We start from the raw sequence: 27,669 nt of genomic DNA, 5'->3' as shown, positions 1-27,669 counted from the left end.
TGAAAGAGACCAGGAATTTTTCACTTAGAAAACAAGAGATTTAGGGAGGACAAGACAGAAGTCTTTAAGTATTTGAAAGCCTATCAATGGAAAAAGGAGATTAAATTGTTTTTCTTTGCCCCAGAAGGTACAACTAGGAGCAACTGCAGGAGACAAGGGTAGTTGCAGGAAGACGTATTTAATTTGGCATAAGGAAAATTTCCTAATAATTTAACCAATCTGAAAATGAAATGGGATGAATTGGAGGTAGCAGGTTTCTTCAATTCTTCCTCTGTGTGTGTGTGTGTATATATATGTATATATATGTATACACACACACACACACACACACACACACATATATATATATATATATACACACATATACATATGTGTGTATGTATGGTTATTATAATATGTACCTTGTAGGTTATTATGAGGAAAACATTGCATAAATGTATGGAGATATTTTTATTTTTCACTTGGAGAGGCATCTTGGAATCATTATTATTATTTTTAAACCCTTCTCTTCTGTCTTAGAATCAATACTAGTTCTAAGGTAGAAGGGCAGTTAAGACTAGGCAATAGGAGTTAAGTGACTTGCCCAGGGTCACCCAGCAAGGTAATGTCTGAAAATCATATTTGAACCCAGGACCTCCTGTCTCCAGGCCTGGCTCTCTATGCCATTAAGCCACCTAGCTGCCTCCTGGCCCAGACAGTTTTAACTTAATATTTCACTTCCTCTTGTGAAAAGGACCTCTTAATTCTTGATTGAATCTAGGGGAAATTGGGATAAATGGAAATACCAAACTGATTGTGGTTCACCTGATTGTTTTGTTGTCCCCCCCCCCCAATATTCATTAGCTGAAAAAGTCCTGGGAAAGGCTACAATCCATGGAGGAACCATGCCAACAGAAGCTGTGAACATGACTCCAGTGAAAGTGGAGGATAGAGGGAATAATTCTTCAGCATTCCTGAAAAACAGAATACATCACAAGCTCCAGAAGAAAGTTTTCCTACAGTCAACTTTTTTCCAAAAATGGGGTGAAGACCTGACTAAGGCCCAGCAGATCCAGGCCTTGGTACTCTTCTCTATGTATGGCTACAATGTTTACCTCAGTGACCACCTGCCTTTGAATCGATCCATTCCAGACACTCGTCCTCTCCGGTACAGTAGAAATGGTGCTGGTCTACTCAGCCCCAAAAAGCCTCTTTTTAATTAGGGGTTAAACTTCTGGGGGAGTAAAGAACATGCTCTGAAGAACAAGTCGAGTGGCAGGGGGCCTCTGGTTATCCTAGAGAGGTTTTGTTTTCTATTTTAGAGAAGAGGAAATTAAGGTTTACATAAGCTCAAAGACCCATTAAAAATTCCACAGCAAGTGGGAAATGTGCAGAAAATTCATGAATTGAAAGACATTTTAGAGTAGAATGAGATCTTTGAGAGGATCAGATCCAGCTTTCCTTCCCACTATTTCTGTTTTCCATTTTACAGATAAAGGAATTGAGCTCCCTTGCAATATCTCAGCCTTCTTTTCTTTTAGATAATTTTTTTGGTAGCTTCACTTTGATATCTAACCTAATTTAAATCCTTCCTTTCTAGTCTTCCCTTCTCCTTCTCCCATTCTTCCCTTCTCCTTTCCCCAGTCTTCCCTTCTCCTACTTTTCCCTTCTCCATCTCCAGTCTTCCCTTCTCTCATTCTTCCCTACTCCTACCTCTAGTCTTCCTTCTCCCATTCTTCCCTACTCCTACTTCTAGTCTTCCCTTCTCCCATTCTTCCCTTCTCCTTTCCCCAGTCTTCCCTTCTCCTACTTTTCCCTTCTCCTACCTCCAGTCTTCCCTTCTCCTACTTTTCCCTTCTCCTACCTCCAGTCTTCCCTTCTCTCATTCTTCCCTACTCCTACCTCTAGTCTTCCCTTCTCCTACTTTTCTTTTCTCCTTTCCCCAGTCTTCCTTTCTCCTATACTTCCCTTCTCCTATCTCCAGTCTTCCCTTCTCTTTCTTCTAGTCTTTCTTCCTCTTTTCCCCCCTTTTTTTCTCTTTCTATTGTTTCCAGGGTACCCAACTAAATTTTTTCCTGCTCAGCCTCTCCTAGCTCCCAAGAACTCTGGATCTTTCCTTTATAATTATAGCTTGCTTTCTTATATCAGTTAGTCAAGAAGCCTTAAAAAAACAAACTCCCTTACCTTCTGTCTTAGAATCAAAACCAAGTATCTGTTCCAAGGCAGATGAGTGGTAAGGGCTAGACAATGGGGATTAAGTAACTTGTCCAGGGTCATACAGCTAGGAATAAACCATTTAAAAACACCTTATATGTTTTTTTATGTATTCGACACTGTACTAAGCTTATAGCATGGTCATTTCTGTACATGCTTTATTTCTCCCATAGGACTATCATCTCCTTTAGGGCAAAGGCAGTGTTATTTCATTTCTTTATTCCCAATATTCTCCTATACTCTCCCCACAGAACTTCACACAGAAGAGTTATTTAAGAAATATTTGTTAAAATGAATTGATGCACCTCCCTAAGAAGCTTGAATCTCATCCTATACTTTGTTGGAAAGTTTTGGTGGATTCTTTTTCTGAGAAGTGAGATAATGAAAGCAGTACTCCAGAAAGTTTAATTTGGTTATTTCATTCAGTATGGATTAATGGGGAGAGAGACCTGAGGAAGGCAAATTAGTGGGCTAGTTATTGCATTAATCCTGGAGTAAAGGTATGAGAAACAAAGTAGGTTATTGCCAGGAGAAAGGAGGAGGACAGGACAGACTAAAGGAAAATCCATGAAGATTTGATGACTAGAGGGAGAAATCACAGATGTCTTTCTTTATGGTTTTAAATCTGGAAGACTAGGAAAATAATAGTACCATTGACAAAGTAAGGAATTTGGGAGTGGAGCTGATTCCAGGAGCTAAGAAGGGGAACCCTATTTGGGAGATATTGAATTTGAAGAGGTCACAGGACATCCAATTGAAAATAACCTTTGAAGTCCTAATAATGTCTCTCTTGTGATCAGAAAGATTTAGATTAGCAAAAAATATATATAGAAAAATTCCTTGACTGTCACTGTTTGAATCTCCTCTGCAGAAATGCTTGGGGATTAGTCATCTGTCTTGTATAATTGAGATATTCTTCAATCACACCTTTAATTGAGGGGGATGAATGAGATGAATGAATTTTGGAAATGTCTCTTCCAAATTACATAAAAATAACTAGGTCTCTTACAGGTGTCTTAATAAGAAGTATCCCCTACAACTCCCAACCCTCAGTGTTGTTATCACATTTGGGGATGAAGCTCTGTCTGTTTTACAGAGAGCCATTACCAGTATCATCAATAGGACCCCTTCTCACCTGCTGAAAGAGCTCATCCTAGTGGACGATTTTAGTTCAAATGGTAAGTGAACGTTGCCTTTGGGAAGGGCTGGACTGACTAACTAAATAGCTAATAGAGAATGCTGAAGAGACAGAATGCCGATGTGACTGTATGACAGAGCCGACTTAACAGCTAGATGGCAACTAGGTGACTCAATGGACAGAGAGCCAAGCCTGGAAATGGGAGGTCCAGAGTTCAAATTTGGCCTCAGGTACTTCCTAGATGTGTAACCCTGGGTAAGTCACTTAACTACATTTTCCTAGCCCTTAACACTTTTCTGCCTTGGAATGAATACTTAGTATTGATTCTAAGACAAAAAATAAGAGGACTTAAAAAAATAACAACTAGGATTTATATAGCACTTTAAAGTTTGCAAAATATTTCATGAATTATCTCATTTGATCTTCGCAAGAACTGTGTGAGGCCAATGCTGTGATAATTCCCATTTTACAAATGAATAAACTGAAACTGGGAGAGCTCAAGTGACTTGACCAAGGTCATAGACTTAGTAAGTAGCCAAGGCAGGATTTGGAAGTTGTGTTTTCTCTACTCTATGTACTGCATCATCTAGCTGATTCAAAAAAATAAGTTTCTAAACAATGGCCTATAATTAATCACTGTATATTTAGCTTCTCCACTAAGTAATAAAACACATGAACAGTCTTTAGTCCTGATGAGTCTTCTCATAGATCAATAAATCACTCATTGACCATAGCAACTTGAACAGGGGAGATTCTATATTGTTAGCTCTTGGGAATATTATTCCAACTTACCCCCAGGTCAAAACCGCTGGGAAGTCCATGGATTTGACTCCTTTTTTCTGAAATAAGAATGAATAAGAACCTTTCCATTAGGTTACAAGATGGAGGTTGGAGTTGGTAGGGGAGAAAATATTATTATCCAGAGCCACCTCCCCAAACCAACCTAGAAGAAGAGGATAGAGTTACATATATGCACATCAGTATAGAATTGTCGGGACTGAACTTCCTTTGGTCGATGTAGAAGGCATAGAGAAGGTTAAACAGTAGAACTTGTATTTAATGGCTTGGTATCATGAGAATTAGCTTAGCTTGCAATATGCAAGTTGTATAACCATGGTTGTTTGCTGAATTAACATTATTGCACTAAGAAACTTTAGAAGGATTGTGTTTTGTTGACAGAGGACCTAAAGGAAGATCTAGACAAACAGATCCAGCTTTACAACCTCAAGTACTCTGGGCTACTGACACTGATCCGTCACACCAAGAGGAAAGGAATCGTTTCTGCTCGCCTCTCGGGGGGTCAAGCTGCCACGGCAGATGTAGTTGTCTTCTTGGATGGTCACACTGAAGTGAATGTTGAGTGGTAAGTGCTATGGGTTGACACTTGCCTATAGGAAAGAGAAGTCATTAAGTGTTACACTGCTTCATGTATAGGACACGGTAGAGATGGAAGAGCAGTGATGTCTCCAATGTAAAGTGACGATGATATTCCTTATCCTTTCCCTGAATCAAATTTGAATTTATACATAAGAATGGTTCATGATCCCTGAGCTAGTCATGGAAGAACCCTGGAATTTAGAGAAACACTTCTCCGGATCTACTCCACAAGACTAAGTGCTTTTCCATGGTCTGTTGCTTTTACTGAGTCTGAGTTGGACAGGGAAAAATCACTTGCCCTTTTATCTCAAGTAGCTAGAAGATGGCTACTTGATGGTTGATAATGAAGATATTACCAGTGATAGAAAAACAGAAAGATGTCTCACCCTTGGGAGTATCTGATTTAGAATTCATCTTGAGTTTGGTGAGAATCCTCAGTGTGTGGCAGAGGGATTCTCAGGCGTTCCTTGGTCCTGATCCAAACTCTTGCCCTACGGATTCAGAGGTTCCTGAGTCACCCTTGTGGGCTTGTTAGCAGGTTGGCTGGATATTCTGACACTGCATGGTGGGATAAAGTACAAAAGGGAGGACTTTAGATATCTGTTACAGTCCTTACTGTGTCTCACTGGCGTTTCCTACTATAATATAAAGTTTCTCTCTGATACTGTCCTAGGGCAGAGCCCATCTTAGCTCGGATCCAGAAAGACCACACTGTGGTCGTGTCACCCACAATTGACAAAATTCTTTCTAACACCTTGGAAGTGGAGCAGTATCCCCTGACTTCCATTGGGTTTAACTGGAGACTATTCGGTCACTATGACTACTTGTCAGTCAACTTGAAAGATGACATTATACCAATAAAGTAAGTCTGGAGAGTTTGCAAAAGGAAGGTCCTACACCTCTGGGAGGGAGAAATGCTAAGTTTGGCTTTAGGTTTCCTTCTTATTAGATGAGTGTCCTTACAATAACTTGAGATAGATGTAACATGAACCACCAGAAATCATCCAATTACGTGGAGCCTTTAAGATCACTTATGGACCAACTCAGGCAGAAGGTTTCCAGGGTTTTGATTTTCTAGTTTAGTCTATCCCGGGTTCTTAAGGTTGTAAAGCTGGATCTGTTTATCTAGATCTCCCTTTAGGTCCTCTGTCAATAAAATACAATCCTTATAAATTTCTTAGTGCAATAATATTGACTTTCTCCTTTACACCTAAACCCCAACCTTCCCACTTCTTAGCAGAGAAGTTAGTGGTAACTCTTCAATTGTGTGTTCATGCAGGAGTCCTACCATCATGGATTTCTTTGCTGCGAGCAGAACATTCTTAGAGGAGATTGGGTCTCTGGATACTGGGATGCTGTTCTATGGAGCAGAAAAAACAGAACTGAGCCTGAGGGTATATTTCTGCTGTTCTTTCAGTTTTTGTTATAACTGCAGTTTGACAGGGATCAACCTGTGATTTGATTTCTCAAATAGCATTCTGTAATGTACACTTGGATGCAGTTTTGTGTAATCTGTTTCACTCTTTTAAAAGTGAGTTAACTATTAGATGGCTTTGATAATTACCATTTTATGGTATTTAAGTTCTGCTTCTCCAAGTTGACTTTTCATTATATTTTTCCTTAGTATTTTTTTTATTTTTCCATGTGCATTTTGTTATTTCATCTAGATCTGTAAATCATATGACTGGAAACCCACTAACCCAGTATCTTGTTCTATTGGAGGCACAGAAATATTTGTTGAATCAAATTTAGGACTAAGGTATCACAGATTGAGATCTGAAAGGAACTTAAGAGGTCCTCTAGTCCAATGCTCTCATTTTATAGATAAAAAAATTCAGGAAGGTCTGGAGATGTTAAGTAACCATCAAATATGGAATTAAAGGTGAGAGGGTTTGGAGATAGATGGAATTTAGAAATGGGCTAAAATACTTTCTAGAATAGAAATGACAAATTTGATATTTCCCAGACCAATGCTCTGGGAAAGAAGCTAGAGATGGGATTTCATGTGTAGGAGTCTTACAGCTTAATGAAATTTTAAATAATACCACTGAGTGGTAGAAAGAGACTGAGGTAAAACTTAATAGGAGATCAATATTTCATTCTTCTGCCTCTTTTCCTAAGTTTAGATTCTACAGACACAATGAACATCTGCCTAAAAGCTATCTGTGGAAGGTCTTGGAGCCACCTAACTAGAAAAACAAAAGCCTGTTTTCTTTCACTTAGTCTTTCACATGTATACTTAGTCAAAGGAAAGGAAAATTGTGGACAAAAAGCACCAAGGGACAGTGAAGCTGTTTTTGTATATTTGATTATCTTGTCATTATATATCTTGTCATCTAGAGAATAAGCCAATCAATGAGCAGATTTTCATTGAAAAACAATGCAATCTAATGGAAAGCATACAGGGTTGTGAGTCAAGAGCCTTACTTTTAGTACTGTCTCTAATATTATGTGACTATGAAAACTTCTCTGGTATTTCCCCTTTTCAATGTTCATAGCTGTCTAAAATATACCATTACACCAGGTTTTTAAAAATTTCAGGGTATTCTTGATGAGGATGGATGGTAAGGCTGTTGGGGAACCTAGTATGCCCCAAACTATGGCCAAAATGATGACATACTCCAAGTGACAATGAATAGTAGTGGTATTGCTGGATCAAAGGGCAGGCATTATTTTGAAGCCCTTTGGGCATAATCCCAAATTGTCTCCCAGAATGGTTGGATCAATTCTCAATTCCACCAACAATGCATTAGTGTCCCAATTTCGGAACATCTCCGCCAACATTTATTGTTTTCCTTTACCGTCATATTGGCCAAACTGCTAGGTGTGGGGTGGTAATTCAGAGTTGTTTTGATTTGCATTTTTCTAATCAGGAGGGATTTAGAGCATTTTTTTCATGTGATTATTGATATTTTTGATTCCTTCATCCTGTTACTGGGAGGGATCAAAAGGGACCTCTTTTCTGATCAGTGAGAAAAATGTTCCCTGCAAGAGATGAGCTTTCAAGAGCTAGGTGAATGATAGGAAAAAGATTAATAGTATGGGTTATTCCAGGAAAGTATCTCAAGATAAGGCTTAATGGTGGAACTTAAATGAGATCTTTAAAAACCAAATGGTACTCAAAAAAACCCAAAAACCTTGTTTAGGCCGATATATTTTGCATTTTTACCAGACGTAACATGGATAAATGCCTCCTTTTTTGCATGCAGGTATGGCAATGTGGAGGGAAAATTGAGATTTTACCATGTTCTCGGATTGCTCATCTTCAACAAACCATTGAACCCTCTCCTCTGATGATTTTACCACTCATGAAATACAGCGCTCTTCAAGTGGCTGAAGTCTGGATGGATAAGTACAAGTACATGGTCTACTTAGCTTGGAATCTACCTCTGGAGGTTCGTTGTGGAATTCAAACGAGAAGGGAAAAGCAGAGTGGGAGGGAGAAGGGAAGGACATAAAGAAGACTCGTGGGGGATAGTCCTCCTCCCAGAGAGCCATCTGATAGAACAACAGATTTCACACTTATATGTGACAAGGTACCAACCCTCTCAAGGGTTCAGAGGCAAGCTCCATCTTCCCTTGGCTAATGGCTGATATGTAGAAATAACAGCTTCTCAGTGTCTGTATTTGTATTTGAAGCAAGCTGGTGCTAGTTAATTGTCATTTTCAATAGTGTGTAGTATTATCAGTAATCTTACGAAGTTAACCTGTTTTCCCCTTCATCATATTCAGAGTACTATGATGTAAACAATTCCTTGATAAAAGGGAAGATCCTGGGAAGGATCTGGTAGGGGGGAAAGCTGGAATTGAGAGGAGAGCAAGGAACTTGAGTAGCTAGGAATTCTATCTATTATAGGTTAAAGTGTTGAGGGGAATATGTTAAAGTGCCCACCTTTAAAATGACTTTTACTTCTTTTTCAAAATTCTCTATACAACCTGAAATGTAGTGGATCATAATGGGCGTATTGTTTAAATTTTACTTATTCAGCTACAGTACATGCAGTATACTCTTCTCAACCAGAGGAGCCTTCTTTTCTTCCTTTGTAGTAGGGGGAATGTCTTGACATTTTTTGTATCATAGACCCTTTTGGAAATCTAGTGAAATCTATGGATTACTCAGGATAATGTTTTTAAATCATAAATAAAATACACAGGATGACAAAGAAAACTAATCATATCAAAAGTTACAAAAATATATTTTAAAAATCCAAATTCATGGACTCCTCTATAGTGTCCTTATTTTTCAAGAATGGTCACACTCAGAAATTCAGAAATGAGGAAGTGCAGTGAATTTAATTATGTAGCTAATGACATTCATCTTTAAAAACAAATACTAATTTTGGTTTGGTAATATGATACATGGTGGCCAGTTTTAAAAACTTGCTTTTATGGATTTTTAAAAATAGTTTTCTCCAACATCCTTCTCTTCTCTTTTCTAAGGAACTCATAAAACTAAATAAATAAAACTTCATAAAACTAATAGAATTTTTAAGGACAAAAAAAAATTTAAAAAAGGGTTATGAAGAGATGCTTGGGATTTTTTGACCGACTACTTTAATGTATGCTTGCTAACGTAACTTGAGACTGGAATTTCTGGGCTCCACAATCATGCTTTGCTCTCTTACCCCTTTATTAAGTCCTAAGAAGATTGAATTGAATTGGCTATATCAAAAGTATCAGTGCATGGTATGGATATCCATGATGGTATCGATCCATCCTTCCATCATTCAGAAAGGAATTATTATGCATTTATTATAAGCAAAGACAAAGATAAACTAGGCATAGCATAGAGAATACAAGTAAAAACAGTCCCTGTGCTTAAGGAGCTTCCATTCTAACTGAGGAGATGACATGCACATAAAAATGGCAGACATGGAATATAACGATAGAGTGGTAGAAGGTAAACAGAGGAGGAAAGTCACTAGCAGCTAGGAGAAAGGGGAGCCAGTAAAGGGCTCCAATGGAAGGTAACATTTGAGTTGAATATTGAAGGAAGTTGGGACTTCTAGGAGTAGAGGTGAAGAGAGAGGATTCCAGGACAGCTAGAGGAAAAGCATGGACACGGGAGAAACATTGAGTAGACCTGTCTGGCTTTGCCTTAGAGTATGTGGAAGAGCACAAAGTCTAAGAAGACTTTAAAAATAGGAAACGATTAAGTGGTGGGGAACTTTAAATGCCAAAAAGAGGTTTAAAATGGATTCTTGAGATAATGGGCAACTAGTAGAGTTTATTGAATGATACAGTCATATCTGTCCTTTAGGAAAAAATCAGTGGGTTGTGCAAATGGATTGGAGTGTGGAGAGACTTGAGGCAGGGAGGTCAGTTATTGGCTTATTTCAGTAGTCCAAGTGATGAGGATCTGAACTAGGGGGATAGTAGTGTGAGTGGAAAGAAGGGGATGGATCCAGGAGATATTTTAGAGAAGGAAATAAGATTTGGCAATGAATTGGATTAGTGAGAGTGAAGATAAGGAGTTGAAGATGATACTGAAATGATAAACCTGAGGAAACTTGAGGATGATGCCTTTGACAGCAATAAAGAGGTTCAGAAGAGGGATGGATTTTGTGATAAAGATAACGAGTTCTATTTTGAACATGTTGCATTTGAGATGCTTATGGGACATCTAGTGTCTAACGTGGAATGTCTAATAGTTGGTTGTGAAAATCCAGTAAAGGAGACTGAGAAAAACCAAACAGGTAAGAGAAGAACTAAAAGGGAGCAATGTTGTAAAAAACTAGACATAACATCCAAAGGTAATCGATAATGTCAAAGACTTTGGAGGTGTCAAGAAGGATGAGAATTGTGAAAAGACTAAGAGCAGCAAACAAGAGATCACTGATAACTTTTGAGAAAGCAGTTTCAGTTGAATTGTGAAGCTGAAAGTTAGATTTCAGAGACTTTGCAAGAAAGTGAGTGGACGGGGCAGCTAAGTGTCTCAGTGGATAGAGAGCCATGCCTGGAAAAGGGAGGTCCTGGGTTCAAATCTGACCACTGGCATTTCCTGCCTGTGTGACCCTGGGCAAGATACTTAATCCCTATTAGGTTTTAAATTTTTTTAAAAAAGAAAATGAATAGAAAATAAGTGGAGACACTGAGTATTATATGGCTTTTTCAAGGAATTAGCTGACTTGGGAAAAGAGATATAGGATTATAGCTAGCAGGGATGGTAGAATTTAAATAGAGGTTTTTTCCCTCTAAAAAACATGGTAGTGTTTCTAAGCAGCAGGAAAGGAATTAATTTGCAGAGAAAAATTGAAGATTATGTAGAGACTGGATATGATAATGGGGGCAATCTGCTGGAAAATTTGGGAGGGAATAAGATCAAGGATGTACGTAGAGAGATTGCCTTGGAAAGGAGAAGGGCCATCTCTGTGTAAGTCAAAATTGAAAGAGGAGTTAGTGGAGGAAGACATCAGAGAGATGTGAGGTAAGGATAAAAGGAAAAGAGAAAGTTCCCAATAAAATTTTAGGGAAAATCAATATATATATTGAAGCTTCCTAGTATGAGAGCAGGAGTTGGGATATTGAGCTAGCCTATAAAACAGGCACAAAAGTCACTGTAAAAAGATAGAGCATGTCCTGGATGTCAGTTGATAATGGCCACCAAGATCCGGATTCAGAAATAAATTTGGACAAAACTTCCATGAAAAAGAGTTTGCTGAATGATGGGCTAGAGCTAAAGTCTAGAAGTGGCACTGAGGAGTGAAGAATATTGTTTCCCTTTTAATAACAGGGATCAATGAGTTGTAATGAGTTTGTTGCATGCAAGAAAGTATAAACTTCACTGGCCAAGGATATTGTGTTTATCTGGGTGGATTTAGTTGGTAAGTACTAGAAGAAGGAAAGAGGAAGAGAGGAAGAAGTTAAAAAAAAACAACCCAATAACAATTTGTTAATTATGGTTCCAGAATCCAGGATAAACCAGTTGCCTTTCTAAACATGTGAGAATATAGACTTATCTTATTTATGAATGAAATCCTAACTGTTTCCAATGGAGTGACCTGTAGAAAATGGGCTTTTTCATCAGTTGTGAGGCATGAAGCTTTATGGCAAGCATATGATAGCCTTCACATAGCAATTCTAGCAAATATTTATGATATCAAGTAATATGACACAAATTTCAAGGGTTCAAGTTTCTGCTGCTACTCTCTTTTCAAGAAAACTCCAGAATGTGAAGGTTGCTCACATCCCTGAACAAATACTCATTCAGCTTCAGGAATGGCCAGTAATCCTGAAAGTGATCGAAGGCATAGGTAGGTCCCTAAAGCATACGCTTTCTTTGCAGAGTCATGGAATGGATTTTGGAGTGGTGTCTTCCTGGATAGAACTCCGCAAGAAACTGAAGTGTAAAAGTTTTGACTGGTACCTCAGAAATGTTTACCCAGTTCTGATGCCAATTCAGAACATTGTTGGCTATGGAGCTGTAAGTACCCAAAGTCCCCATTTCTTTTCTTTTTTCATTTTTCTTTTTCTTTCTGGGATCCTTTGTCATTTAATTCATTTTCTTTACCTACTTTTTAAAGTTTCTCCCCAGTTTTCATCACTCTATTGACCCCATAACCAGGATTCCCTTTCTTTTGTAAGAATGCCATGCCCTTGTATTTTATCTCCTGTTTTTACCCTAAACCTCCATCTTTTCTTTTCGGTATCGCAACTAACCAACCTATTTGTTTAAGAAATACAATCATCAGTGACACATGTAAAATGCAGTGGAATTGCGCATTGGCTATGGGAGAGGTGTGGGAGGGGAAGGAAAGAACGTGAATCATGTAACCATGGAAAAGTATTCTAAATTAATTAATTAAATAAAAAATTTCAAATAACAAAAACAAAACAACAAAAAAAAATACAATCATCTGATTTTAAACACACACACACACACACACACACACACACACACACACACACACACACTCCCAAGAATCCATTTAGGGTCTAGAGCTGGAGACAAGTCAATGTTCTCAGGATCTGGAAGCACCAAACCAGTACGACTCTATGAACTTGTCTTTTTCTCAATGACTAGAAAATACTTTCTGGACTCCCACATCTCTGCTTTCTTTTAACTAAATTCCATCTTACCACTGTGAGAAGGCAAACCCTTGGTAGATATTACGCACCTCTTTCCCTCTGTCTTTGCTCACCAGGAGTGGCATTTTTTTACTCCTACAGATGAAAAATTCTGTGAATGAAATGATCTGCATGGACCAGGGAAACATCGAAGGAAATACCCCAGCCATGCATAATTGCAATGGTTACAGAAAACAGGTATTCTTCATAGATGGGATTCTCACAACAGGTTGTGGTCTGTTATGGCTCAGCCCCTTGTAAGCACACTTGGGTTCTGTAGAGGTTCAGGGGTTTGGTTTGGGAGGAGAATATTCAGGGTGAAGGAAATCGCTAGGTCAGACAGAATTTATTGTGCCGTAATATGTGCCAGGTCCTGTGCTAGGCACTAGGGATATAAATACAAAAGTGAGGCAGTCCCTGTGCTCCTTGGAAGAAAGAACCAGCATCAGGGAGCCAGTGACCAGGGAAGGGAATAGGTATTCACGGTCAGTCCTAGGCACTGTGGGTAGAACTTTAGGGCGATAAATCGTCTTTCTCTCTGAGTAGGAATGTGAATATTGATTGATTATGGTTCCCTAAATAAGAGGTGGAAAGTAAAAGAGAGGACAGTATATGTGTGGCAACAGAGCAATGGTGAGTTGTCCCTGTTGGCATCCTTTATGTCTAGGTGTTTGAGTATAGGAGGCGACACACACAGATGGTGTGGGGTCAGCAAGATATAACAAATTGAAAAAAGAATTGATTCACTCTCACGTCCGATTCCCTTCTGACCCAGGATGAGTTTGATAGCTCTATATCTGTGCATTGACCATAGTGCTTTGCACAGAGTAAGCATTTGGCCAAGGCTTAGGGAATGAATGGAGCTCTCCTCCAGATTCTCTCAGGAAATGTCCATGACACAGTGATTTTCTCAGATCCATGGTGGAATGAAATGTGACATAAGGGTTAGTGGCAATGGCATGTCAGTGAGATGAGAGAATATGGGGGAATGAAGTTGGAACAAACTGGGCTCTCTTCAGACTCCTAGCTTCTCCATCCAATCGATGTAAGCCCTAGAATTCTACATTAATGACAGTTTGCTTTCTCTATTTCATTACAATGTTTGTCACTTAGAGCTCCAGGAATCGATCTAACTCCCTTCTTCTCATCTTGCTGATTCTCAACGCTTTTCACTCCAATTTCTCCTTTCTCCTCCGATTGCCTTTATTTGACGAGTTCACTTCTTCACTTCCCTAACAGGAAGGGGAGGTCATCTTGGTCTTTTAGTCTAGAGAAGCGTACAGACCAAGAGAAGAGAAAAAAACAAGAAATAAGTGTGAACAACAGGTCTCCATAGAGATCAAGAGCACAGATGGAAGGGTTGCCAGAGTGGAAGTCACATAGTTCACACTATATACTTTCCATGTTTAGTCTAAGGAAATGTTGCTCTTTTCATTTTGTTGTTTAGCCAATTTACTTTAGTCGGCATTTATTGTGTCACAGAATTACATACTTCGTGCCACGTCCTGTGCGAGGCCCTGGGAATATCTGACTTTTGGTGATCCCATTTGAGGTTTTAATAGCAAAGATACCGATGTGGTTTGCCATTTCTTCTCCAGTTCATTTTACAGAGGAGGAAACTGAGGCAAACAGAGTTAAGTGACTTCCCCAGTGCCACAAAGCTAGTAAGTATCTAAGGCCAAATTTGAACTTGGATCCTCCTGACTCCAGGGCCAGTGCTCTATCCGCTATGCCACCAAGCTGCCATTATTCTTTCCTGTTGTGTGTTCAGTTTAATAAGAAAACTCAGACCTCTGTCACAGCTTCCCCCCCTCTTTTTTGGGGGGGAATTAGCTAGGGTTTGATAGTAGAAGGTGGGCTGTGAGAGAAGCCCAGAATGGAATAGGCAAATCCGTTATGGTTTCCTAATAGCAGTGTCTGTATTCTTTGTCCAGATTGCATGTTTTCTACTGAAGGACATATCCTCTTTCTTTTCAGTTTGTCTACTACCACTTGACTGGAGAGCTGTATGTTGGACCGCTCCATGCAGACATATATTCCAATGACAGATGCCTGACAGACCCTGGAGAAGGATGGAAGCCAGAATTAGTGTCATGCCAAGATGCAACACTGAGAAAGCTAAACATGTATTGGAATTTTAAGCAGGTAATTAAAATACAGATATCCCTTCCACATTTGTGATTTTCCCTGGCACAGCTTCAATATATCATGGGTCAGCGAAAGAAACTAAATGAGAATTTGGGGGAGTTTTTCAGAAGCTGCAGATAACACATGAAAGTCCCCGGATGACATAGAGAAAGTTAAAAAATTTGGAAATACATAAATTATATGTATAGTAGTATATAATATCAACATATTTTATCTATTCATAACAGAAATATATATAATTTCTTTTTTAAAGTTGAACTAAGTAAAAAATTAAATTTGCAAAAAAACCACAAAAACCAGCAAATGACTCAAAAATGCTAGAAATGTACTAAATACTATAGTTTATATTACATATTTACATGTAATATAAATATATTAAATATAATATAATAAACAATATTATAATTAATAATAATAAATGACTAAAAATGCTAGAAATCTACTAAACTTAAGAAGTTTAGTAACTAATACTTATGTACTATTGTGCATAATATTACCTGCACGGTATGTATTTTACTGTTTAGTAACATAAATGAACAATTTTTTTTCTTAAACTTAAATTTGTAGTAAAAGAACTATGCTTCCATAGGCTAATGGTGAGTACCAGTAAGGAATTTGAAAGGCTATTTTTTTAGAATGTCTTTTGATGGGGACAGCTAGGTGGCTCAGTGGTTAGAAAGCCAAGACTAGAGACAGAAGGTCTCTAAAAAATAAAACTTTTTCGTACAATGACCTATATGTAGTTCACAATCAAAAACCAAATTTTACAGTAAGGTGCTATAAATACTCCATAAAAGAAAAAGACAAAATTCAGACTTCTCTGGTACAATGGAAGGGCCAAAAATTTTTATATGGATTTTCCAGATCTCAGGGGTGCCGTTCCCTTAAGGCCTATGGGGATATCTATAATATCTTATCTGTATGCCCAGACAAGAAGTTTAGATGTGATATGTAGAACATAAGAAATTATTGATGGTTTTAAAGCAGTTTTTGAGTGTTTTGATAAAATCCCTTTTAAGGAGAATAATTAGGTATGTGTAGATTGGATTAGAAAGAGAAAATAATGGTGATGGGGTGTGTGGAAATAGTTAGGAGACTTTAAATAATCTAGGTATGAGAAGATACGTTTAAGTAGAAATATAGTAATAGGAATGTTTTTTTAAAATATTTCATTGATATCTTTTCTTTTTATGTTATAATTATTATTTTCTAAAAATTTCTAAATTTCCTCTTATTCCCAGAGAGCCCCTTCACATAACAAATAGTATTTTTAAATAGAAAAAAGAAAAGGAAAAAAGTAGCATAACCAATAATGCACTAAAAAACATGTGCAATGCCTGTGCTTCCCCCATTTTTGAGGTTTTCTTAGCAAAGATTCTGAAGAAGTTGGGCATTTCCTTTTCTAGGTCATTTTACAGGTAAAGAAAATGAAGCAAATGGGGTTTAAGTGACTTGTCCAGGATCAGGCAACTAGTAAGTATGTCTGAGGCTAGATTTGAACTCAGGAAGATGAATCTTCTTGTCTCCAGACCCATCATTCTATCCACTGTGCCACCTAGTATAGTATAGTATTTATGTTTATTTATATACATATATATATATATACACATACATACATATACACATATATATACATATGTATTTTTGGTGGGGGTTGAGTCAAGTCATTTATTTATTTTTTTGCATACAGAAAATTATGTTTTATATAATATATTATATAGTGTATATATAGTATATATCCTCACAGTATTACACACACACACACACACACACACACACACACACACACACACAAGCTTTTTTCCTGAGCTTCAGTCTCATATCATTAGCTGTCTGTTGGACAGAAGGGATGTCTCCTCAGTATCTCAAATTCATCATATTCAAAACCAAACATAGTCTTGCCTCTCAAACCCTCCCTTCTTCCCAACCTCCATATTTCCGTTGAAAGTCCATCGTTCTTCCAATCTTCCAGTTTCCTAATCTCCACTCTCCATACTCCATCACCCAACATAGATAATGAATTGCCTAAATGGAACACTTCTACTTCCATAGTATCTCTTATCTGAACTGTTCTTTCTAGTCACCCAATAATCGCCTTAGCTTAAGCCCTCAGCGCCACTGACCTACTCCTGAAACACCCTGACGGAGGGTCTCCATGGCTCAGGTCTCTCCACATTCTAGTCTAATTCTCTAAACAGCTGCCAAAGAAATGTCTCTTAACTGGAGATCTGACCACGTCACTTCCATATTCCATCAACTTGAGTTGACTGGCCTCTAAGATAAAATATAAACTCCTCTACTTAGTTCTTTTGGATTTTTAAAAAACCCTTATTTTCTCTTTTAGAATCAATACTATGTACTGGTTCTAAGTCAGAAGAATGGTAAGGGATAGGCAATTGGGGGTAAGTGACTTGCCCAGGATCACACTACTAGAAATGTGTGATGTCAGATCTGAACCCAGGATCTCCCATTTCCAAACCCAATTGACTATCCACTGAGCCACCTAGCTTCCCCCTTTGAATCTTTTCTTAAATAATGTATTATCTTAATAAAAAACTTAATATTTAATTAATACTTAATAATTAATTACTTGTACTTTCATAACATAAATATTTAATTAATAATTACTGATATGATTAATTATATTAATAAATATTATATATTGTGCTGTAATAAATAATAAATATAACAATAAATAACAAATAAATTAGAGAATGTGAGAGTTTCTTCCAAGCGCAATCCTAACCATAGCTCCAGGAAGAGGAGAGTTGGAACTGCCGGTACATGAAGACTGAGCTTTCAAATTTCAAAACTATTCCTCTTGTGTCTTCTTATCCAGGGAGCCTCTATCACCAATAAGGACACTAATCGGTGCTTAGAAGTCAGTAAGCATTCCCCAGGTTCCCATATCCTTATCCTCCAGAAATGCACTGGACAAAGATGGACAATCCAACATACAGTCAGAAATTGGGGGATCTCAAGTACCCTCAGTAAGAATGGAAATGGCTGGTGACAACACGAGGGACCTTGGATCTGAGGATACATATCCCTGCAATGAGAAGATGGTCTACTTTCAAACTTGTACTAAGTGGGACTCCATCCTGTATATGGGAATAAAAGTTTTGACATTAGCATAATTGAAAATGAACGTCATAGCTATAAATGGGATATGGAAGAGCAGTTTTGGATGGGAACTGAGGAAGAAGGATGAGGAAAGAGGGTCAAGAATAAATAGTTATACTTTGTTTTTGTAAAATTCCAAAGAATACCATATATGGTTAATTCCAGGTATTATTAGAAACTTGTTGAAATGTGATATTCTGTGAAATTATTGCTTCAATTGGGAAAGTGGAGCCATAGAAGAAGAGTGTAAAAGCTGTTCTTGGGATTCTGCTAGGTGTATTGAGTTCACATAGGCTATATTTGTTCTTTCTGCTTTTCTTTTTGTCTTCTCCTGCTTACTTACTCAGACTCCTGGGTCAGTCTTGTTCCATGTGAGGGTTTGGGTCCTTTTACTTTCTTTTCAAAAATCAGGGGAATCCCTGAAGAAATCTCAGTGTTTCTCTTGATTTCAGAAAACCCTAAATTCAGCAGCCCTCATCTACCCTTTACAGAAATGTATATGGTCAGCAGGACATCAGGGCAAAGTGTGGCTACTTATGTAGTCTTAGGTACATACCAAGTCCAAAGGACTCCAAACTCACCCCGGGGAGTGGGAGTTTTTCTTCCTTTAGATACCCAGGGAGCAGAAAGCTTCCCAGGGGAATGAGGGCCAATCAGGTCTCTGAGACTGCTTTGTCTCCTTTCAGGAAAAACTAACTCCTCTAACTGATGGGAAGGAGCAGGTATACAAAAACACCTCATGTAGGGAAATACTGGTAGATATTAGTTTTGTGGCAAGCAGGAAGTTTTTAGGGCTATGTTTTATGCAACCAAAAACTTCAACTATAAAATTATAATTCTCACAGAGTAGAACAGTTTGCCTTGAGAGGTGATGGGTTCCTCTTTATTAAAGATGTGATCAAGCCAAGGTCAGACAATGCCTTGACATGTATGTTACAGAGTATATTCTTATTCAGATATGGGTTAGATAAGATGGTACTTGAGATAATTCCTTGGAATTCTGTTATTCTGGTTGGTCTTCATAACATTTACCAGACATAGACATTTGGCTGGTGGCATCAACCTGATTTCTAAGAAAAATTTCCAGGAAAAAACTAAATATATATATGCATATATATATATATACACATACACACATACACACATATATACATATATACATATATATATATATTTTTGATCAGCCTCTATAGGGTTGATCTTGGAAAACACATAGTAAACCCTTAAATGGATTGGATCAGAAAATAGACTTCCTCCGGGTCTTTTCCCCATTCCTCTTCCTAGATGTTGATTTGAAAACATGCTCTTCAATTACATTTCAATATTTCTTTTCCTCTAAGAACAAGGATGGTACTCTAAATATAAATGACCCACTGTACTACAGACATGGACAGTATACAACTTACTTTTGCCCTTGTGAATTTGAGTGAAGAGAGCAGATGAAAAGAATGCTCTTTAGTGAAATCTCTCTGAAACTTAACTCTCCTCTAGATGAAAATGACTCTACTTTCAGCCACCAAAATATAGAAAAAGGCATTAATAACACCGATTCAGTATTGTTTAGTGCTAACTCACAACACATCATTAGTGCTGTACAGGTACCAGTTCCCAAGACTGTTCATGATTCCCCTTTCTCTCAGTAGTCTTTCCTCTAAAATCCTCCACAGAAACTGGTGGTCTATTGGTAATGGTAGTAAACTGGTTGCCGGTGTCCAATAATCCCTTATGTTCCAATAAGGTGGGTGGTGGGTGTTTTACAGGATTTGGCTTGGGTGAGGCTGGAATGTTATTATTTCTAGTCACTGTGGTCCTATTCTGCTAGCATGCCCATTGACTGGCATTGGTTGTCTCCCTATCCCATATTTCAGGAGCCACACTCAAATCTCCTTGTCTCCAAATCTGATTCCACTTCAAGAGTGTTCCTGAATACAATGGGGCCAATTGCTATTACTTTTTGCCATAACACATTTCCCCTCAGGTTTGGATACTATCCCATAAGTTTTCTATCAATTTGAAAGCCTTATCTATGGCAAAAAGTACTCATAACTCCTTGAACAGTTGACAAAAAAGGGATTTACTTTGCCCCAATCTAGAAAGGATTTTTGGTTCTTATAGCTTTAATAGAGAGGCTGTATATGCCCTTTGCTGAACTAGACAACTAAACAACTATTTAAAAAATGGTAGATATTGAACATAGTCTGGCTTATTGCCAATCTAGAATGGGGGTCATGATTCCATGTTGTGCTGGACGCAGGAACATATAGTTCCTCTAACTAAGGACAAGGTAGCTGCTTCTACTTGGTGCCTCCCTATCCTGTATAATTTCTCTCCCTGCCTCCAAGTAACAAATTGTCCTTCTCCCACCTTAAAGTTAAGAGATTTATTTACGCTAAAGAAGAGCTTTGTCATCATGCCTCTGAATGCTGGATTGGGGTCCCACTTCCCAGGGCCTGTGTTGAAGATAAATTAAGGTTACCTAAGAAAGAGTGGGAGAGCTCTCTGGTCCAGTAGCTTCTGAGAACTGACTGACCCATTCAGGAACACTTATCTGATAAGGACAGACTGCTTTTGGATAGAGCTCCACTTAACCCTCTTGAGTCCTTATTTTTTCTGTCCATGGCACAGAGTTACCTAAATCTTGAGGTCTTTGTATGTCTCCTTCCTACTCAACCCATTCCTTATTATAGATGATACTGACCTGTAATTCAGATTGGTGACTAGCTTAAAGTTTCACTGTGGCCCTGATGTTCCTAAGGCTGCTGCTGCTCATCACCACTGCTTTCATGGGGAAGTCCACTGTGAATTTTGCCCAGTATCACCTCCCCTTCCTAACATGATAGATACAGGTATCTTAATCCTTCTGGAGGGGGAAAGTGATCTTGAAAGAAGTCAGAGAAGCCAGGAAGGGGAGGTGAAGAATGAGATCATTTCAGGAATGGGGAACATACCAAAGAAAATGCACTGAGTCAAAAGATGAAGGGTCACATTCAAGGTCAGCAACAGTGTAGCTGGATGGGAGTAAAGTGAAAGCATTTTGGGAAGGTAGGAATGAACCATGGAGTGAAGAACTTTAGAATATTAAACAGAAGATTTTATATCTGATTCTGAAGGTGATCAGGAATCACAGGAGTTTATTGAGTAGGAAGGTGACATGGTCAGACCAATGATTAAGGAAAATCACTTTGACAGCTGAGTGGAAGATAGACTTTCTAGAATGGGGAAAGGCTTGAGACTAGGAAAGCAAAAATAAGGCTATTACAACAATAGTCCTGGAAAGAGGACTTGAGCCAGGATAGTCAGGCTGCATGGGTAGAAAGGAGACATGTATGAGATAGTTACGAAGATAGAAAAAGGAAAATTTAACAACAGATGAGATATATGGGGTGAATGAGAGTATGGAATCAAGGATGACACTTAGTTTGCCATCCTGGATGACCGACAAAATGGTGCTGTCCTCAATTGAAAAAGGGAAACCAAGAAGAGGGAAGGGTTTGATCCAATTCAGGGCATTTTTGTGACACAAAGCTGGAGGTCAAGAGAGAGGTTAGAGCTGGACAAATAAATCTGAGAATCATCTACACAGAGATGATGAATGATCCCATGGGAGCTGATATCACAAAACGAGACAGGATGGACAGAAAAGAACACCCAGACCAGGCCCTTGGGGGTCACATATAGTTAGTGAGTATGACCTGGAGGAAGACCCAGGCAAGGAGTCCAAGAAGGAGCAGTCAGATAGGTAGGAGGAGAATGGAGAGAGAGAAGTATCATGAAAACATAGAGAAAAGAGCTGTTTCATGGATCCTACATATTGATATGCTCACATATTATATAAGTGGAGGAATTGGGATGGAGATAGACTGTGAGCCGGAAGCTTTTAAGTTTAAGAAAATGGTCAATGATCAAGAATTAATTTTTACTCTTTTCCCTTTCTCACCCAAAGTGGTGGAGTGGATGGGGTATGGAACTCATAACAATAGGCACATATCAAGTAAAAGAAATTCTTATATTGTCCATAGGTAACAATATGTGTCTCATTCTGCTTATTAATCCATCACATCTCTGTTTGGAGGTGGGTAGTATTCTTCATCATTGTTCCTTTGGAATCACGGTTTAATCAATGTGTTGTTCTGAGTTCTTAAGTTTTTAAAAATGGTTTGTTTTTTACAATATTTTGCTCTTTGGAGGAAAAAGGCCACAAATATGTGGTCTGGATTCAGAGCTGAAATAAGCCTCCCTGGGAAGACAGTTCTCATCCAACCTAAGGCAGGCTCCTTGCTTCCCTGATGTCTGAGTTGTCCAGTAATTGCCCTAGGACCATTAAAGTGGCTGGTGTTCTTTTAAGGGAATTTTAACAGTGATAATATTTAATAAAACATTCGCATATATTTTTCCTTTTATCATTTTTTGCCAATCTGATAGGTGTTCACCTCCAGAAAAGTACTATTAAATATAAATAAATAAGATGTAATTTTATATGTACACATTGTATCAATTATCATGATTAACTATCCTGATATCCTGATAGAGTCGCTTTTCTGTATGTGATGAAAATGTGTAAGATTGATTCTATTTACTTGGGACTCAGAGTGATTTGGAGAAAAAGACTCTCTTTGTGATCTGAAGTCATCTGAAGTCTCTTGTTTTTGAAAAATTATAGCTTGGCTAAAGTGATCGCGGGAGTCAGATCTCTCTCAGCCTTGGAATAGTCGATTGAATTTGGTTTCCACTTCCTCTGGTTCATTCCATACCAGTTCTCACAGTCTCTCTGGGATGAGCTAGCCAAAAATCCTTGGGCTTTGAGTCAACATGTCTGGTTTCAGACCTGATATCTCTCATCGCAAAGCTTCTATCCTTGATCCCAGACTCATTATCTCTGATTGAGCTATTTTAGTACCAGTCACTGTTACATGTAATCATTAGGCACTTGCTGGTGTTACTCATCTGTACCATTATTGCATTCTCAAGTATTGGAATGGATTAGTTCATATTTGTTATCATACTAAAAAATGTGCTATTATACTCCAAAATATATATACCAAAGATGTCTTTGTGCCCCCTTCATCACCCCTGTCACTGAGAACTCTCCGCCCATACCATCCCAAATCCCTTCCTGTATTGGCCCCTTCCAGCCCCTTTCCCCTCTCCCTTCACTAATAATTATAAATGAAGTATGGCATGAAAATATGGGTATAATCTATATAAAACTTTTATATATAAACTATATCAGACCCATCCTTGCAGAGGAAGAGAGAGAAAGCATCTGAATTCTAAAATATCAGAAAGGAGAAGAGGGAGCTCATGGAGAATGATCTCAATCTCTCCCTGTCTATTAATTGATTCACTTCTGCCATTATCTTCTCCTCCTTCCTTCTAACTCACCAGATGAAGTGGCCTTCTGTCTGGTCAAGTCTAACCACTCTTTCATTATCCCATTCTATCCTGTCTCCTCCTCTGCCAAGATTACTTCCTCTGTCATCCCTATAGTATCACTTATTTTCAATCTCTCCCTGTCTACTAGTTGATTCCCTTCTTCCTCATCCTTAAAAAAATCCTCATTTGATTCTTCCATTCTCACCATTATCTAATATTTAAATTACCCATAAGAGTTTCCCCATAAGACAACATACAAGACAACAAACAATTACTATTTTTGATCCTCCAATATATCCAATCTGTTGCTAAGGGCTATCAATTTTACTTTTGCAATGTTTTTCAGATATTCCCCCTTCTATTTTCTGGTACTGCCACTGCCACTGGCTCAAGTCTCTTTGTTCTCTAAACCACCCATAAGCTATTAAAATGCTTCTCCTAAAGCATAGGTGCACCCAAGTCATTCCCTTACTCTATAAACTCCAGCACCTTCCTACAGCCACTAGGATCAAATGCAAAATTCTCTATTTAACATTCAAAGTCCTTCATAACCTAGCCCTCTCCTACTTTACCAGTCTTTCTACATCTTACTCTTTGAACCTGTGATCCTGGCCTTCTGGTCATTCCACAAATAAGACATCCATCTCTTGCTCCAGGAATTTTCTCTGGTTATCCCCCATTCCTGACACTCTCTCTCTCCTCCATTTACCTACTGACCTCTCTAGATTCCTTGAAGTTCTAACTAAAATCCCTTCTTTTACAGGAAACCTTCCTCAACCCTTCTTATTTCTAGTGCTTTCCCTCTATTATTTGTTTCCTTTATACCACTTGCTTGGTATATATTTGTTTTTATGTTGTCTCTCCCATTAGACTCTGAGCTCCTTGAGGGCAGGAACTGTCCTTTGTTTCTTTTTGTATCCTCAGTGCTTGGCACAGTGCCTGGAAGGTAGAAGGTACTTAATAAATGTCTATAAATTGAGGTAATAGAATGGCCCACAGTGACATAGTCTTCTGGCAGTTAATACATGTATAGGATGTGGTTATTCAGGGGAATTTTTTCTTAACGCATTTCCATTGACATTGGTGATTGGTCCATATGCCCTCAAGGAGCTGATGGAGGGTAACTGTGGGAATTATGAAGGGCTTGAATTCAGGTCTTCTTGTCTGCAAATTTAACCTTTTTCTTTATACCGTGAGAGAGACAAGAACATCAAGACAATTCTCCTGAAGCATATCATCTGGAGAGACAAAATCCACTTGGTTACCCTCCATCAGAAGTTGGAGAAGTCCTAAGGTCCAGAAGACAAGTGCTTATGGAGGGAAAAATTCTCATTTCACCCTAGTTTCAACCTTCTTCATGTGTGGTCTTATGCATGATAATCTCTGCTAGAGGCATCCTCCAATTGACTCTTCATGCCAAGGGGAAAAATGAGTCTCAGCCAACCAGTGTGAGGCCATCTCTACCACCTCCCTCCTTTCCCCCACCCCCCACTGCTGGATTAATATGATTTCTGAATCCCTGTGCCGCCAGGTATGCCTGCTTGGTCAGCGGTGCTTGAGAATGTGCCCCAGCAAGTTATATAACTTGACGTAACCCCAGAAAAAAACCTGTGTTATTTTGGTTTTCTTGAACAGGAGACACAACTCCCTACAGGTCACAGTGCAGTGGGTGCCAACATAGTCTTTGCCAAAACTTCTCCAAAGAAGACCCTCCCCCAGACCTTGCTGCTTCCTCCTTGCACTATAGGGGAGCTGAGTCAGTTTGGGGGAGGTAGATATAAGTAGATAGAAGATGGTGCTAAAGAGAAGATTGCTCAAACACTTACACATCAAGCTGGTTCTGGTTTTTACCTTCCATATTATCTTCTTGTTTTTTATCAAAAAGATTGGTTATGCACTGATGATGGACAGATCTGGAGCCTGGAAGAATCCCTTACTTACTTCTTCATGGGCCAGAACAAAGAATGAAACTTTGAATGATCAGGGTAGGTTTATCCCCTGTAGCCCTTGGGAGCACAGCATATTGCAAAGTACCATCCTTAAGAAATGAGCTAGTACAGGGGCAGCTGGTGGCATCGTGGATAGAAAACCAAGTCTGGAGCTGAGAGGACCTGAATTCAAATCTAGATTCAGAAACTTTCTACCTGTGTGACCCCAGACAAGTTACTTAACCCCATCTGTCTCGCCCTTGCCTTTCTGTCTTTAAAGTTGTTAATATGATAGAAAGAAAGGGTTTAAAAGAGAAAAGAAATGAGATAGGGTGGCAATAGTTTATACTGAGGGAATGAGGCCTGAGATACTTTAAAAATATGTGCAAAGATATATTTTCATTCCTTGGTTACTCAATTAAAAATATTGCTTCAATATATGTCTCTATCCTACATAAACAGGAACTTTCCATATTTTTGCTGTTTGTGATACAAAAAGTACTAACATGGGCAGGAAGAAGCAATTTAAGTTGTAGATGAAGGGTACTTCATATAAGTGGGATCGGGGTTTTGGATGGCCCAGAGCAGAAGGGGGAGAGAAAGCAGGAAAAAATATAGAATAAATTAAAAACAGATTTTTAAAAAATTTTAAGCTCAGTGAATAAAGAGAGCATGAGAAGTGGCGTTTAATCTTTGCTTCTTCCCTGTGTGTTTTGCACAAAGCAAGCATTTAAAAAACTTTGATTGGAGAAATTTGAAGAAAGAGGAAAGTGGTTATGTGTTAGTGATGTGATGATGTGGTAACTTTAGCCTGTCCTCTTTCCCTTTCCCCTCCTCAGTGATGACTGAGAGCAGCAGAACTGAGGAAGAGTTGGCTAGCAGTGGCTAAGGCAAAGAGCCAGAGATGTGAAGGACCACTGATTTAGAGCTTAAAGGGACCTTAGAAGCCATTAAATCTAACCCCCTCACTTGGGAAGATTTTACAGTTGAGAAGAGTGAGTTACAAAGAGGTCAAGTGATGATTCTGTGTGCCCTTGAGACAAGATTTGAGCTCTTACTATACTACAGAGCCCAAAGGATCTTAGAATGAAAAAGAAGGGAAGGGAAGAGGCACTTAAGTGCCTACTATGTGCTAGGTACTGTGCTAAATGTTCTACAAATATTTCATTTGATCCTCACAATAAAACTTGGAGGTTATTATGATCCCCATTTTATAGTTGAGAAACTTAAGACAGCAACAGAAGTTAAGTGCTTTGCCCAGGGTCACACATTGGCAAATGTCTGAGGCCAGTGTGAGGATCTTCTGTCTTCTGGGCCACCAATTGTTGCCAGGGCCACATCTATGACTTTTTGAAGCACTAAGAGTAGATGGTAGCAGCACTAGCAAACAGAACAGGACCTTGGCCAACATCAGAGGCAGTGCCTGTTTCCTAGTTTTTGTTTTTGTTTTCCATTGTGGGGATACCTTGACCACAGTGATTTACTTGGATTAAGGAAAGACCATTCCCAAACATCTCTCTCCAGTCCTATCATGGTTCTCCCTGATGTTCTGTTAGAGAAACATTCTTTGGGGTTAAAACATTGTATCTTCAGAAATTCTCATTAAAAGGCAAACATCCCTGGGAGAAAAATCACATTCACCTTGCAAGAAACTCTAACACGTGATGGAAGGCTTATTTAAAATAGTAGAAAAAACCTTGAAAGGCCAAAGACCTACCAAGGTTTTGAAGGAATCAGAAAGGATGAAATTCCATATGAATAGAACTTGATTCATTTATTATATTTATATTCTTGGCACTTAGCACAGGGTCTGGCACAAAGTGGGTACTTAATAAATATTGATGGATTGATTAATGGAACTGGTAGATGAAGGAGTCTTTCTAGAAAGGCCATGGGATCTATTTGAGAGGGAATATCTGGTCAGTGCTAGTGTATTGCCCTATTTTATATCCTATAAGACCCAGACATCTCTAAGGAAGCCCCAGGGACATAGTGTGTAGAAAAAGATGCCCAGATGGTCAGGGTTCTATTGAAATGTTTTCTTTCCTTTCTCTCCTCCCTCCTTCCCTTCTCCCCTTATCATGCATAGATGACTCCACATTACAGTCCATAAAACAACCCAAAGTGAAGCAGAAAGAGGAGCCAATGATGCTGAAGGATGAAAAGAAGACTGTCCCCCAACCTTGGAATTTCATGAAAGAAGAGGAGGCACCAGACAAAAGCCAGAGGAATCTCTTCACTGACTCAGTTCTTCTCAGATACTGGGGCAAAGGGCTGACTGAGGACAGCAGAACCAAGCCCAGAAACTCTTCTTCAAATTAG

The 27,669-nt window shown here is 38.7% G+C and overlaps 1 protein-coding gene across 1 annotated transcript; it reads left to right on the top strand.

The window, feature by feature from the left end:
* Positions 1-905: 905 nt before the first annotated feature.
* GALNT8 (polypeptide N-acetylgalactosaminyltransferase 8) lies at positions 906-27,669 on the top strand. The gene is made up of 13 exons (XM_044679620.1): positions 906-1,147; positions 3,205-3,371; positions 4,511-4,694; positions 5,382-5,570; positions 5,988-6,102; positions 7,918-8,103; positions 11,994-12,131; positions 12,878-12,973; positions 14,753-14,920; positions 25,055-25,187; positions 25,303-25,408; positions 26,227-26,228; positions 27,437-27,669. Exons 1-13 carry the CDS (start codon positions 906-908, stop codon positions 27,667-27,669), a joined length of 1,959 nt encoding a protein of 652 aa, XP_044535555.1.

The sequence above is a fragment of the Gracilinanus agilis genome, chromosome 5 (genome assembly GCF_016433145.1).
Source record: "Gracilinanus agilis isolate LMUSP501 chromosome 5, AgileGrace, whole genome shotgun sequence".
Taxonomy (NCBI): domain Eukaryota; kingdom Metazoa; phylum Chordata; class Mammalia; order Didelphimorphia; family Didelphidae; genus Gracilinanus; species Gracilinanus agilis.
Note: the sequence above shows the minus strand (reverse complement) of the source record. Positions and strands in the feature narration are given on the sequence as shown.